The 15,606-nt window shown below is 29.5% G+C and overlaps 1 protein-coding gene across 2 annotated transcripts in view; it reads right to left on the bottom strand.

The window, feature by feature from the left end:
• Nucleotides 1-298: 298 nt before the first annotated feature.
• The window catches only part of ASZ1 (ankyrin repeat, SAM and basic leucine zipper domain containing 1), a 53,305-nt gene continuing 37,997 nt past the window's right edge, over nucleotides 299-15,606 (bottom strand). For both annotated transcript variants that reach the window (XM_006910579.1, XM_015588314.1), the window contains 7 exons: nucleotides 14,010-14,134; nucleotides 13,201-13,276; nucleotides 12,149-12,205; nucleotides 11,054-11,163; nucleotides 4,857-4,962; nucleotides 3,923-4,036; nucleotides 299-827 (listed from right to left, as the gene is read on the bottom strand). In XM_006910579.1, coding sequence (XP_006910641.1) covers nucleotides 675-827; nucleotides 3,923-4,036; nucleotides 4,857-4,962; nucleotides 11,054-11,163; nucleotides 12,149-12,205; nucleotides 13,201-13,276; nucleotides 14,010-14,134 — 741 coding nt within the window. In that variant the 3' untranslated portion in view covers nucleotides 299-674. The remainder of the gene's footprint in view (nucleotides 828-3,922; nucleotides 4,037-4,856; nucleotides 4,963-11,053; nucleotides 11,164-12,148; nucleotides 12,206-13,200; nucleotides 13,277-14,009; nucleotides 14,135-15,606) is intronic.

The following is a 15,606-nucleotide window of genomic DNA, read 5'->3' as shown; positions in this document are numbered from 1 at the left end:
AGATCAATGGCATCTGTTCTAAATATGGTACTAAATCAAGCAAGATTTAACTACTATAGTCTCTGCTAAATTGGATCTGACCCTTTTGTTCTCTCCACACTATTCTATGAATTTTCTTCTTTTTTACTTTAAATTTAAAATATTTTCCTAGGTTTTTAATCCATAATACAAAAATTTTACATTTTATCTTTATCCTTTACATTCTCTGGACTACTTTCAAAATTAATAATTTCCTAATAATGTTAAATAACTAAAAAAATTATATAGAAATTCCTTATTCCATAATAAGGGAAGAGAAAAATAAGAACTAAAAAAATGCTATTGATTTATGAACACTACAGGTTTTGCAAAGATTGAGAAATGAACACACTTTTTAAATGCCAAAGAATATTAGATAAAACTTTTATTTTGAATGTGATTTAGTCATAGGATCAAACTTAAGAATCACTTAGAAGTTACTGCTTGATCAAAATTAACATAAAAATGTAACAAATTATATTTTAACTCAAACTGACACCACTTTCTAAAAAAAAACTTTCTGCTCTATGCTATCATAATTTTTCTATGGTGTACTGGCAAAGGATGTAGTTATATTGTGCCATAAATGGTTAAAAGCAACATTTTTAGGTAATCTGAAATAGATATACATACATTACTCAAAACAAATACTAAGATTATTTTCTCTGGAAAGTTAGCTTGCAAATGAAAAGAAGAAACCCAAATCCGCATACTGTGAAAGCTGTCCTCTTCAAAATTCTACTATTCCATGTAGATACTTCTTCTATTAATGGTATGTGAGTTGGATCATTTTCTCTTTCATTTTGCAACTGTTAGTTAGTATGGGAAAAAGAAAAGAGTTAATGTACGGTGTACTAAAAATAAAAATATATTTAATTTTTAAAAATATAATATATCTATGTTAAAACACATGATTTAGATGTAGCCAGTGCAAGATTCCCATGGAAAATTTAAAGTGAACACATATATCTTGAAAGACAGTCTTTTTTTTTTTCATAAGAACATATTATATTAAATCATTAGTTTCATAAAAATACTCTTGTAGACTATTACCTTTTGATATCATGTTTTTATGTCATGAAATAAAGTTCTTTTAATGTTAGTTTCTATTTCTACCTATAAGAAATGGCAATTATTTTTTCCTTCTGCATTAAATATCAATTGATTTCTTACAAAAAAGTTAACCATTGTTATAGCGTACCTATAACACATGAAAGTTAACAAAAACTGGAAGATTTGATGCTAATGCTAGAAGTTTAACCCTTCATTTAAGTACAAATGCAGGAATAAATGTCAACAAAAACTTAAGTGGTTCTTTTAGTACTTCTCAGCAATAAAAGTATATGACTCAGTTTTGCAATTCCCATACAGAGAACTTTCTTGCTAAAGAAGGTCCCCCAATTGTGTGTGGGGGAAGGAGAAGGGAGAGGAGGGGAAGAGAGGAGGCAGTTGTTGGGGGAGGGAAGAAGAGGGAGCATGAACAGAAACCAAGAGATCTTTGAAAGATAAAAACAAGCAGGCATACTTATAGAGTGATATTTACTAGAAGCATCCTGTGCTGGAATGGTGACAAGTACTTTCAACATTAGAAAGAATAACTACTTCTAAAATCTACAGTGTAAATAATTTAAAAAGCCTGCAAAATTCATTTTAAATTCATAGCAGAAATGGACTTCAATGACAATCTCATTAATACTGTATTCTTGGTCTATACTTCCAAATGGCTTCATTCAGCAACAGATTCCTTTTTGACACTGATGCTCCATTTACTGAATCCTGACACAGTCATTCCTTTTATTAACCAATTACTTAAGAATGACCCTTTCTGACAGGAACCTGTCAGTGTGTTGGTTTGAAAGAGAGTGATGTGGTGCTAAAGTCTAGCCTTGACCTCTCCCACCCTTCTCTCCGTTACCTCCATACACTTATCTATGATAATTCATACGGTTCTTTATAAAAAGAACCCTCAGTAATTGGTAAACTCTAAAATATCATAAACTAAACAGGCATATTAAGAATACTTCCAAATTCATAGTTATTTAAATCAAATCTATGGCGATTACCACTTGTTTAAGACTAATCCAGAAAACCAGTGTACTAGCTTGCTCCAAATTAAGATTTTCCTTTCCAAAGAACTGCATCTACCATTATTATAAATCAATAAATGCATTTTCAAAGCTAGCCTTTACATAATGTGTAGATTCAAGGTAAAGAAGATCACAGGAAAAAAGACCTCCCATTTAGATAAAGAAAGCTGAAATTTCTGCTTGCAGTATACATTTGAAATAAAAACTATGGTAGCTGACTGAATTATTTATGTTTCAGAGTCAAAGTCACCCCTGAAGCGGTGTTTCTTAAATTCACTCTTTTAAGAAAAATCTGGTCTAATTTTATCTCAATTCTCCACCCCCTTCCAAAATATTTTTAGTTTGTCTTAAGAAACCAAATAATTTCCAATATGAGGCAAAGATGTCTTAGGGAATTTCCTATACTACACATTAAAAGTTGATGCTTTTCAGGAAGTATCTTTACAAAAATCCTTGCAAGTTTTCCTTGGATTCCCATGAAAAACATCATACTAAGTAAAATCAATATAATTTTCCTTCAATTCTTCTAGATGATGGAGGTAAGTGAAGATGGATGGTGCTATAATTTCCATGCTGTCAGCAAGTTCAGGCTCTTCCTAGCCTGTGTAGCAATTTGCCTGACATACAGCAGACACTCTTGTTTGTTGAATGAATAAATGTCAGAGATAATACAACTTCTAAGATGTCTCCTTCTCTGTAATGAAGTCATCTTCTATAAGAATTTTGAAATATATTGCTCATTTGCCCTATTTAAAATGTCTTTATTCTCCTACTTTTTTGTAGAATTTGCTTCACAATTTTCTGCTCAGTTTTTCAAAAGACTCTTTTTGATTGAACATATGTTAATAGCTAGAAAGACAAATGACCTTTATTTTGACCTTCAAAATAAAATTTTGAAGAAAACTTTTTTGATGAAATATAATAAAAATATTAAATGACTTATGGGTTGATGCTATAAAAATGTAATGTATAATCTAATGTTCACATCATGTATTAAAATTTTAACAGATAATCAAACTTATTAGATAGACTTGGAGAACTCAGAAGTGAGTTCTTTAGTCAAGTGAAAGCGCTTTCCTTTATTATCTATCTTCAAAAGACTTCCCTATTTCAGCAGTTTAGATTTTGTAACAGCAAATTTTCTTAAAGGAAAAATCACCTGTCTTTAAATCCAGATATATACTTCTATATGAGTATAGAAACAAGAACCCAAAAAGCCCATACTTTTAAGAAAACTTAAAGAATAAAACATAATCTAAAAAATAAAGGGAATAGTTCATCCACAATCCTACTTCAGTAACAGAGCTAATAAACTTTAGTTTTGGTAATTTTTTATCTGCACATTTACACATAAGTAAAACTTACAAATATAACTTCATATCTTTAACAAGTTCGTATTTGATTTTCATTATTTTTTTTCAAATGGCTGCACAGCATTATAATAAGTAAGTGTACCATAATTTATTTAATTTTTCTGCTGTACAGACAATTTTAGAATCATTAAAATACTAATGAAAGATACAAATATTTTTATGGTTCTTGGCACATCTTGCCGAACTGTTTCTGAAAAGGGTTGTGACTCCAGTCTCACATGAGACTGTCAGTTTGGCGAACTTTAACCAGAAATGGGTCGAGTAAATACATTTCTTCCTGCTAATTTAAAAGAAGAAAATGATATGTCATTGTTCTTTTAGTATGCATTTGTCCTCTTTCCAATTGTCTAGAGGGAGCTTAAGCTGCTTTTGTCAGAATTACCTCATTGTCTAATATACTATGCTACAAACTATTTCCCCCTTTTTTGTATTAAATATATATACCTTCTGAATTAAGTCTTTTAGTTTGCAGACCTCTTCACTCAAATGTTCAACATTACTAACCAGTTCTTCACAAACTGAAGTAAAATTCCGAGGAGAAGCCCATTCGAGTACTATCTGTTAATATTTTCAAAAGTTACATTTTAAAGAATAGGAAACAATTTTCACAACTTTATATTCACAAAAATTATATAACATTTGCAAATGTTAAATTATTTAACTGAAGAGTATTTTTTGTTCAGGATAAATTCTAACACCAAAAAAAGAAGTCACTAATTTTATATAAATAGTCAAATCAGTTTCCTGAATGCATTTACTAAATATATGTGATATATATAACTTTAGGGAGACTAATAATAATATTTATGGTGAAAAAATAAATAAATTCATAAAATTTTAGGAATGACATTATTCTCATGTTAGTGTTATATAAAAATCACAGGAAAACAAGTATATTAAATTTTTTTCACTATAGACAAACAGTTAAAACCAAATCATATGAAAAACTCTACAAAATGTTTGCTTTTACAGGTCACTTACACTTACTGTATTTAAAATTTCCTTCATTAAAAAAACCTTATATTGATATGGTTTTTAATAACACTCAACACACTGTTTTGTTTCAACTTTCACTTGGGTCTTCTGTCACTTTATATTTTAAACAATTAAATTCCCTTAAGAACAAATGGTAAGTTCAATACATAGATCAGTTTAATTTTTAGTCTGACTTATTTTCCTTTTCTTGAGCGCTAGAAGACAAGGTTTTTCAATTAGTATATAAAAGAGTAATATTAAATGTAGTGACTTATTTAGGTCTTATATAATATTTTAGAAGATATAATTTTACCAGATCACAACTGCTTACTGAATTATCATTGACTTATCTGGAATGTTCTTCAGCATTGATACTTTTCACTTAATAACTTTTGTAGAATACCTTGTGAGAATTTACAGGCAACTCTGTAATGATATTCTGTACAGCTGTTATTAAATGGCCACATTGTTTATTTAATTTCAGAAGAAAGTTGAGGAACTCATCACCGCTAAAGAGAGGAAACAAACAGGAATCATTAATATGAGCAATTTACTTTATTCTACTGGGCTAGTTACTCGGTGTGTAGTCATAACATTAGATCTCTAAAAAGTATAGAATAGCTAATATGTATTAGCAACTGAAATAGACATTGGGTATACAAAGAAATCAAATCTCCAATCTTGAGGATCTCAAAGTTCAAGATGAGAGGCAGATGTACAACTGCCTCTGTACATAGAAATATAATTACAACATTGTCATTCACAGGGACATATGAAGAATATAAAAGTACCAATTTTGAGTATCTACTATGTGCAGGCACTGCATTAATTACATTTATTTTTCTTTTAATTCCTCCTAACAACTTCTATAAGGTAGATGTTAATATAATTTTACAGTTGAGACATCTGAAACTCAGAGATAATGAACTCAGTATAATGGGAATAGGGAATTGGTAATGCTTCACAGAGGTGATAACCTGAACTGAGTCTGGAGCTTGAGAATAAGTTCGTCAGGTAGTAAGGAAGAGAAAGAAATCTAGATGGAGAGAATAGGGGGTGCAAAAGTATGGGAACAGGAAAAAAAAAAAAGTATGGGAACAGGAGGTCACCAAGATATAACTAATGCACAATTATGGGAAAGTAGTAAGAAAAGAGGCAGGATATAACCATTTAAGAATTTCTGTGACATACTATAGAATTAAAATTTTTATCTTTTTGATACTGTAGTACTAAAGAATTTTAAATAGTAAAGTAGAAAATCAGATTTTTGTATGAGAAGGCTTATCTGGGGAGTGTGGTGTATATTAAAAGAACACAAAAGTGGAAGTAGAGAGAATAATTAGAGGAGACTAATGGAAACATCCATCTAAGAGATGATGAAGGAAAGCTTAAACTAAGGATCTGGCAGGGCAGTCTGACTGGATGGAATGGTGGTTCAAGAAACATTCAGGAGAATAAAGTGAAAAACACATGTAAAAGAAAAGGAAGAGTCTAAAATGATTCTAAGTTTTTTTGGTTTCAGTGAAAAGTGCTGTCACCAAGCAGGAAAGTGAATCTGGGAGTGGGTGGTAGGGAAGAAAATGGAGTGAAGACAAAACTCTATGGTATAATAGTTAAGAGCTATAGACTCTAGAATCAGGAAGACTTGAGTCTGAATTCAGCTTCCATTTATGATCTTGGGCAAACCTAATCTTCAGCCAAATGTTTCCATATATCTAGAATTGAGATAATAGGACTGCCAGGAAGATTGAAGGAGATAATGTATGAAAACCATCTAGCACAAAGATGGCATTCAAACAAACTTAATCATAATGATGATGGCAGTGATATGAGACATGTAGGCGGCCAACGACTGGTAAGCAGCAGTAGATGTCAGTCTTGTAGGAGTACTTACCCTGGAGTCCACAGATTCATGAAACTAGAAAGAATTCAGGGAGCTAGTGAACTTAGATGGGAAAAAATTACATCTTTATTTTCACTAACCTCTAACAGAAATTCAGTCTTTCCTTCAATTGTGAATGTAGGCACAAACCACAGTAGTATTAGAAGCATCTGTAATTTGGTCATTGATAGAAATCAAAACAGGGTCATGGAGAAGACCACAAAGAAATAAGATACATATTGTGAAAAAGGGAGCGTTGACAGGGGTAGAGCAAAAAAGCTAAATCAAAGGAAAAGTAGCCTGAGAAGAAGAAAATCAGGAGTTAAAGTCTGTTATGAAAGGCAATGAAGGGGATTCAAGAGCGAGGAAAAGGTTAAGCACATTAAATAATTAAGATAAATCCACTGATTCTGGCAATGAAGAGACACTGGTGACTAGATTAGTTTCAGTGACAGAAGCTAATTTACAATGAAAGCTACACAGAAACTTATACAACCTAATACAAAAGTGGACCAAATATGAAGAGGTAATTCAGAGAAAAAATTTAAATGGATAATGAACATGAGATTACAGTAACATAAGATATTACCCTCTAGTGGAATGACAAAAATTAAGCTCATTAAGAGTCAACAAGTATATGAAATGACCTTTCTGGAAAGTCAGTTAGTAGTATAGAATAAAAATGCAAACAAAAACAACTACTATGGAACCAAAAGATACTTCTGAGTCCAAATGAAAATTTTTACAAGGTACAAGTTTTGATTATATATTTTATAAAGTTTCTTTCATGCTCTTTCTAGAAGGAAAGGTTATAAAAAGCAACCAAGGTCAACCTCCAATGACACTTAATAGCAAACTGTCCTTTAAGACACATTGCTAGGACTTATATAATATTTTAATTTAAAGCAAGTATTTTTTCTTAGCGATTAGGTTGAAAAATAAAGTTTATATAAAACAATTTAAATTTTATGAACCTAAATATATAATTAAGACACCCATAATGAAAAGTGTCTGAGTGTCTGATGGTTGCTTTATAAAAGCAAACTGAAATTAAAAAAATTAGATATTTTAGCAAAGGCATTTTCAAAACAATATAATTCTTTTTCATTCCATTTTCTTTCTGATCTTTATAAAGAACAGAAGAACCTGAACATATTTCTGTCAAGACAACAGCAGTCATTACTTATATTTTGTTTCCATGTAACATTTATACAAGGTACACTTAGTGCTCTTCAAATACTCTGATTTTATTTGTTATCAGTGAAAAGAATAATTACTCAAATAATTAGTGCCCTGTGTATTTTTTATTTAATGAGCTCAAGGAAGTTAAGATCCATTAAAGAAATTAAGAAATGTCATTCAAAGTATCAACTGAGAGCAGGTATATAATTTTAGATAGGCACTTCACACATACATGTGAAATATAAACTTATAAGCTCTTATTCTGAAGAAAGTAAGACTGGTAAGTTAACAACTCAGTTCAAATAAGCAAGTAATATTATGAACAACATTTCAGTCTTAATGACTGAAAGAAAAATATATACCATTCTTGTGATGTATAATGTTCAGAGTCATTGAATATGAACAGGCAAATTGTAAAAAATAACTTTATATTATGCCATTCATCATACACTACGTATAGCCCTACGAATGTACAGCAGTCACCCTATAAACCTTCACACAGCAGCCCTGATAATTGTGTACCTATTCCGAGAATTTAAAATAAGCAAATATGACATAGGTATTGTAGACTATTTTATTTGATTAAGTTACCATGCATTTTCTACTGAGCCAAATACTACCACGCCTCTCTCTGCCAGAGGATTATACTTCATGTCTCAGTGACATAAGGCCTGGCCTTATGTGACTCGCTCTGTCAAATAAAATGTGACCGTTTAACTTTTGGACAGAACCATTGACTGGTTCTGCCATCTCTCTTTTTCTCTCTGCCACAATAGCAACATGTCGTGGGTGGAGCTGTTTCTCCAGCATGTTCTCAGAATAATAACAAGGAGGAAAGCCACTGGCAGCTGACCTATGATATAGATGATCAAGAAATAAACTGTGTTAAAAAAAAAACTTTGTTATTAGATTTAGATTTAGAAGTCATTTAGATTATTTGTTATTGCGGCATAACAGTGTACACTGACTAAAACAGGCTAAAATTTATACTTTAAATAAAGGTACTCCAAATAAACATACTATGTGCTCATTGTCGAATATCTAAAAAAATTAAAATTACCAATACTCTATTATCCAAATAACTATTTTCTTTCAGAATATTTTCTTATAGTACACATTTTCTTCCAGTATTTTGTATGCATATATACAAATTGCATTACACCTCACACTCCATTTTATATTGTGCCTTTTATACTTATTATGAGTATTTCTCCATAACCTTAACTCTCAAAATATGTTAAGTGACAGAATAATTATATTGATGCAACTAAATTCAACAATTCCTCTTATATATTTACTTTCCAATTTTAGAATGCTTATAATAGATGTGAACAATATATTTTCACATAAAATTTTGTGTCTATACAGATTTTTCTTTTTGGAGGACAAACAGTTTCCTTAATGGACATAATGCTGAGATACCTTTGATACATTCAATTAGATGTCAGGTAGGCTCAGAGAAAGGGTCTGGACAGAAACTTAAAAATGTCAAGACATGAATGAAAACTGTTGCTGCTTGGAATATTTCAAAGTAGTAACAGAATGGTTATTAATACTTGTAAATTGCATTCTATAATTCTGCAAACACACTAAAGCTAAGTGCAGAAAAAAGTAAATGTACTGTGGCATGTGTTCCTATAAAAGAGACTATTTTAGAAAATTTAACACAGAGAAGAAAAGTATCTTAAAATAAATCAGTAGCTAAATTGTTGAAGTCACATTACCAGAAGATTATAATCAATCAGTTCAACTTTTCTTGCTGTTAGTTTTCTTATGACTCAATGACTAATTTCTTTTTTAAAGAATGACTTTGAACGAATGGGAAGTAAAACCTTTTCCTTAACACCATGTAAACAAAGTCTGTGATTTAATAACTAGGTCAAATTCCTGAAATGTATGTCTGCCAGTTTTATTTTTAAAAAATTCACCAGTTTTAATAAGTGAACCATTCAGGATTCTCCACATTCTTTAAGTTTATTAAATCCTACAAAGTAAATTCATACAGGCAACTCTGCCATCATATAAATAAGTTATATTAAAAAATTTAATTTGCAATTAAGTCATGTAGAACTTAGAATATTCCTTCATAGAAACAATAAATTAAAGAAGTAAAGAAATGAACAAAGTGATTCAAGGTGAGCTGATTTTAAGTCCTCACAACTGAAATCCTTACAATGTCTTCAAATATTTAAGAGCTATAATGTCATTTTGAAACATTGATGAGGCATTATTTTGAATATAGATCTTGTTATAAGGAGATATATTAAGAGAAAGGCAAATATTTAACTCTGCAATAAAGTTTTTTTTTTTAAAGAAATCTGGATCACCTATATTATTCCCTGGAAGACTTCTCTAAATTCTAAAATGGTGTAGAAATCTATCATTCATATGTTTAATTAACGTTTATCATAGTTGCAATGTTAGTTTTAGGCAAGCTAACTAGTGGTGATACTACTGCATTTATAAGTATTATATTTTATAGAATATAACTTGGATGAAACTCAAAGAAATTAGACTGACTGAAAAAGGCCAATCAAAAAAGGATACATACTGTATGATTCCATTTATGTAACATTCATGAAATAAGATCATTTAAAAATGGATAACAAATTATTAGTTGCTAGGGGTTAGGGATGAGAGAAGAGATGGGTGTGGCTATAAAGGGGCAGTATGAGGGAGCCTTGTGATAATGGTATGTTAGGTGTACTGATTATGACAGCAATTACATGAAGCTACATATGTGATAAAATTGCATAGCGCTATACACACATATGCAAATGAGTGCATGTATAATTGGTGAAATACGAATAAGCTATGTGGATTGTATCAATATCAGTTTTCTGGTTTTGATATTGTACTTTAGTGATGCAAGGTATTAAAACTGAATGAGACTGGGTGAAGGGTGCATGGGCCCTCCCCGTATACATCCTTGTAAATTTCCTGTTAATCTATAATTATTTCAATTAAAAAGTTAAAATCCTTTAATGCTCCATAATATATTAATAAAATCAAGTGTTATTTTCAAAATAAATTTTAGGTTACTAATATTACTAATAATCACTGTTTGTTAAGTTTATAATATTAAAAATTAACTTTATAGGTAACATAATTTCTTACAGAATAAGGCTGAAAATAGAGACAAGCTACATGAAACTCTTTTTTTCCCTAAGTGAAACTATTACTACTTTGAATTTTCCATTTGACACTTAAAATGATTTAAAGAGAGTAAAAGCTATACTACGAAAAGCATGGCATCTCTTTTATAGTTCATTTAACAAAATGCAATAAAAAATAAAACAAAAAATGAGTTTATGTGAGTTAACAAGAAGGTGCATTGTTCTGCTAAAATGACTTTTTCAAAATTGACTTTATAAAGCACCTCCCATTTTAGAACACAGTATGTTGCAAAATGAACTATTCGTTTCCCTAGATAAATTATGGTATCAAGTAAAATGACTAAGACATTATAAAAATTAAACTATAAAAGAACAGTTGGTTCTAAACTACAGTAATGTAAACCAATAAGTTAATTTTACCTGATTTCCAACTTTGCCACTTCGGGTAATTCTCCAAATTTTATTTCTTCTACCTCTAGTTCTTTAAGCGCAGCCAGAATTTTCTGCTGATCTCTATTGGTGATTCCATTCTGAACAGAAATAATTTTAAGGTTCAATAAAGTAGTCATACTTGAATAAGTTAATATTCGAAATTACTAAAGGAGATTCTTATGTGATCAGTTTACATCTTGAAAGAAGATACATATTGAAAAATAACAAACATACTGAAAACATGATTTGCTTATAACTTTGAAAAGGTTACATCATTAAAATATTTAGAAATATAGTAACTACAGTCAATTTTTTGTAATACATAACAACTGTAATGGATTCTAAAAACATATTACTACATTTTAAATACAGTCTTTCTAAACAATCACAATAAAACAATTTTTATTTCAAAATATTACTTAAAATTTTTATCAGTGATTAAGTGAGAACTGCCCTTAGTATTAACTAAATTTTACACCCTGGATTTAGCTAAGTAGTATGTTTATTTTGATTTTCAGTGATACTGAAGATTTAGAATTTCCAATGTGTTCATGCCAATGTGTTCCAGTATGTTCAGGAAGATGACAACTTTTTGGGTAGCCCACTTATTAAAGTATCTCTCATATTTCCCAAAGTATTTTCAAATTGCTCCTTAATAGTACTAGATGATAAAATAACAGGTCTTGATCATTTTGAGAAGCCAGCAAAAGGCAGTAATTGGATGACACATTCATACCCACACACATACACACAACCCTCTTATTCCTAAGTAACATGTTTTCTACTGTTTTACAAATCTAAATTTACATTTAGAAATGAAGCATGAGTTTTAGTTGAGATGTCATGGCTAGTAGTTTTTTAAAAAAAACTACTCAAGACTTTAAATGTTCTTAAAAAGCAGCTTAGTACTGTAACAGAAGATTTTCGTTATGGTTATCTGTAATCTTATCTAATTCATAATCCAGCGAAAGGTCATTCACAGTCTACAGCCCTAGGATTTTTAAAACAGACAATAAAAGGTTTCACAATTTTAGAAATATGAAAGATAAATAATGTCTCCAGTTTTTTTGAAATTGACGCTACCTTTGTAAACTCATCTTTCCTCATGGTCAAAAGATGTCTTAAAGTTATATCCCTTTCCTATAGAAAAGGAAAAAAAAAACACCACCTTTCAATAAAAATAAAACAGTAGGAGGAGAAGCAGCCACGTGTATATAAATTAGTCAGTTATATGCTACTCTCCTAAACAACTTTCAGCTTTCTAGAAGGGATAGGATAAGAGGGTACAGAACTGTACGACTGAGTAGATATAATGAGTGTCATAATATGTACAATTAAAAAAGTATAAACATAGCTAGTTTCCCGGATTCAAAGAAAATGATTACAACTTACATTTCTTACATAAGAAAAATAGCTCTTATAAAAAATTTGACATAAATTATGTTTTATGAATATTTTAAATTTCTAAATATATCGCATTAAACTATCGATAACATTTAGTTTTACTCAGCATTTCTCAAATAACGAGTTGCAAGGCTGTACAATGAAGTCCAATTCTGAACTACCTAAACAGAATGCACATATTCCTAAAGAAAGCCTATCTTAAATAGTGCTTTAATGCTTCAGTATCAGCTAATCAGGTGATAATTGTCATCTACTCAAATCCCAGGATGCATACCTGAAGTACTTACAACAGTACTTGGCATATGGATTTAATCTTTATAACAATCCTACACTAGGTATTATCCTTATGAAAAAAAAGACAGATTTAAGTAACATATTTCAGTTAGTAACCATTAAAGCAAGAATCTGATACCAGGTTTGTTTGGTTTAAAAATTATGCATCTAACATTCTATATAGCAACTGTAAAAAAACGTAAAGGCTTAGATGTACCAGCAGGAGTTCTGTGAAGTTTAGGCAGTGGGTGAAAGCTGTTTAATCCAGCTAAATTCTAATTTATGTAAATTTCTAGAATAATAAATTTTTGAAATGCTTATTAAATTCAAAATGGGATGTACTATGAATTATGGAAATACATTTGAGATCCCTTCATAAGCATGCTTATGCATATTTAATGTTATGTTTTCCAACAAATAAATATACATACTTCATTGTAGCTTATGTAATATCTTACCTTTAATAAATCTGTCATATGTTCGAGTCCAAGACCATGTAAAAATATCTCCAGATCTCCAAATGCTGTATATGAACTATATATATATATATTTATAGCAATGTAAATTTCAGAAAAAGACTATAAATGCACAAACAATAAATACATATTTATAACGCAGAGAGAATGAGTAAAAATGAATCTATATAGAATATATTTTCATATTTACACACTAGATCTATGTTACATCAAGGAATATTTATTGAGCAAAGATATAAGGAAACAGAAAATGACAATAGTAAAATGAGGTTCATCTTTTCTAAGAATGAAAATATCTGCCAAGATGTATGTTCCTCGTGAGATCTCTGTACATGAAAATCTCTTTAATTACAGGAAGTAAAAATTTAATAATTTTAAATCTGGGTAAATCGACAATAATTTTGTGGTCTTAACTGAACAAAGGTGTTCAGGGAAAATTTTAGCTTATAAAATGAGAAGTCTGTTAAGAATTAGGAAGCAAGATCTAGCATCATTTGAACATTAACAAAAATATAATTTCAAAACCTTTGGAAATAAATTGTATTGTGGATATCTTATTTAAAGTAAAAAATTATTCTCATTACTGTTAGGACACATATAAATTATTTTTTCAAATTCTGGAGAACAAAGCACTTAAAATCCATACATTTCTAAGTGATATTTAAAAATGCTTATAAAAGTTTAAAATATCACATATTTTAAATGTCATCACATATACTAGAAGTAATAAAAACATGCACAATTTTTACTCATTTATATGTACCCTGTTGAACAAAAGCATTTTATGTTACCTAAATATGTGATCTTTTTCTTTATCAGAATCTGCTGTCAATAGTTTACAAATAGTCTCTTCTTTAGTTAGCTGTTGAAGCTTTCCTTCCAATGGATTTAAAGTCAAAGAAAGAAAGTTGAAGATCTGAAAAAAGTTAAGCCATTCAAATACAGTTAACATTATTAAATACTATCACTTACAGTCAGAAGAAACTAAACATATTATTTTATCTAGAAATTTTACCAACGTGAAAGGGTCAAAACATTCACAACTTACCACCCTGAGAAGAACTTTTTAAAAATCAAGTAAATATTTCCTTGATGTAAAGTAATAATCAGAAAAGAAAAAAAAGTACATCTAATTCAAAATAGTAAAAATTTTAAAAAGATAGTAATTAATAAAAAATTTCTCTAAGATATAAAACAAAAGTAAAAATTCCATTTTGGTAAATGACTCAGATTAAGTACTAAGGCAGTACTTAGATACACTGTTAAGTAGGAAGGACATAATAAACATAACCAAATGTATACAAATTCCAACTATACATCTTAAAGAGATATAGTGAAAGTTTTTAGTTTTAAAATCTAACTTTTTACTAAGTCACAGTTATATCACACAATCAGCCAAAATACAAAATCAAATCTCACTTTAAGAAACAATTTATGACTCAAATTAATCTTTGATGTTCATAAATTTCTTAATATATCAAATTAAGTGTCATGTACCCTAAATTTAATAATGCAGTAAATTAATTAAAAGTCTTTAAATTTTCAAAGCCTAGAAAAACATCTATAAATTTCTTCTTGATGTTTCACAGGGCTTTAGTGATTAGCATTTATTTACTCTTGAATACTTTTGGAAATGTAGACCTGAGTTAGAAAATGATAGGCATGTTTATCAGATTGCTTAAAAAATAAAGTTATTTTACTTGCAGTAAAAGTGCATATGATGGACCCTTATCACATGCTTTCAAATTTAGAAACTCAGTTTTAGAACCTCTTGTAAGATATAACTTAGCTTTACAGTTATACTGTAATTGACTCTTGCTTAGAAATTAAAGACCTTGGGCCCAGAGTTTTAATAATCAGAATGAAAGTTTATATCAATAAAATAATTTAACGTATGGCATTGAATTGACTTTACCAACTGAATAACAGTAGACTATATACCTAAATATGTTATCATTTTATTATATATTATACACCTTGTCACATGTATACGAGTAAATGTACCTTAAAGGATTTAATTTTTAAATTGTCCTATATGCATTTATTAAAAACAATATTTTAATTACATGTTCAAATTTTAAAGTTTTACTAGCTTTCTTAATACACTAATTAATTTAAAAAAAATATGGACCAGTTTGAAATGTTTAAGTAAATTGTTATATTTTTATTTCTAAGGCCAGAATACGACTTTATTATCCTTTTATATAGCTTTTAAATTATCATATTATAAATACCTCTTATTTAGTAAAGGATGAATACTCCAGTAAAATGAAGTTTTCATTACCTGATGGAAAATTACATACTTAAGCATTTAATAATAGCCAGATACACTATTAGTACAGTTGCGAATTCTAACAAAATAATACAAAAGTTCAACAAATAACATAA

This window comes from Pteropus alecto, unplaced genomic scaffold (genome assembly GCF_000325575.1).
Source record: "Pteropus alecto unplaced genomic scaffold, ASM32557v1 scaffold22, whole genome shotgun sequence".
Classification (NCBI taxonomy): domain Eukaryota; kingdom Metazoa; phylum Chordata; class Mammalia; order Chiroptera; family Pteropodidae; genus Pteropus; species Pteropus alecto.
This window is presented reverse-complemented; position numbering and strand designations above follow the sequence as displayed.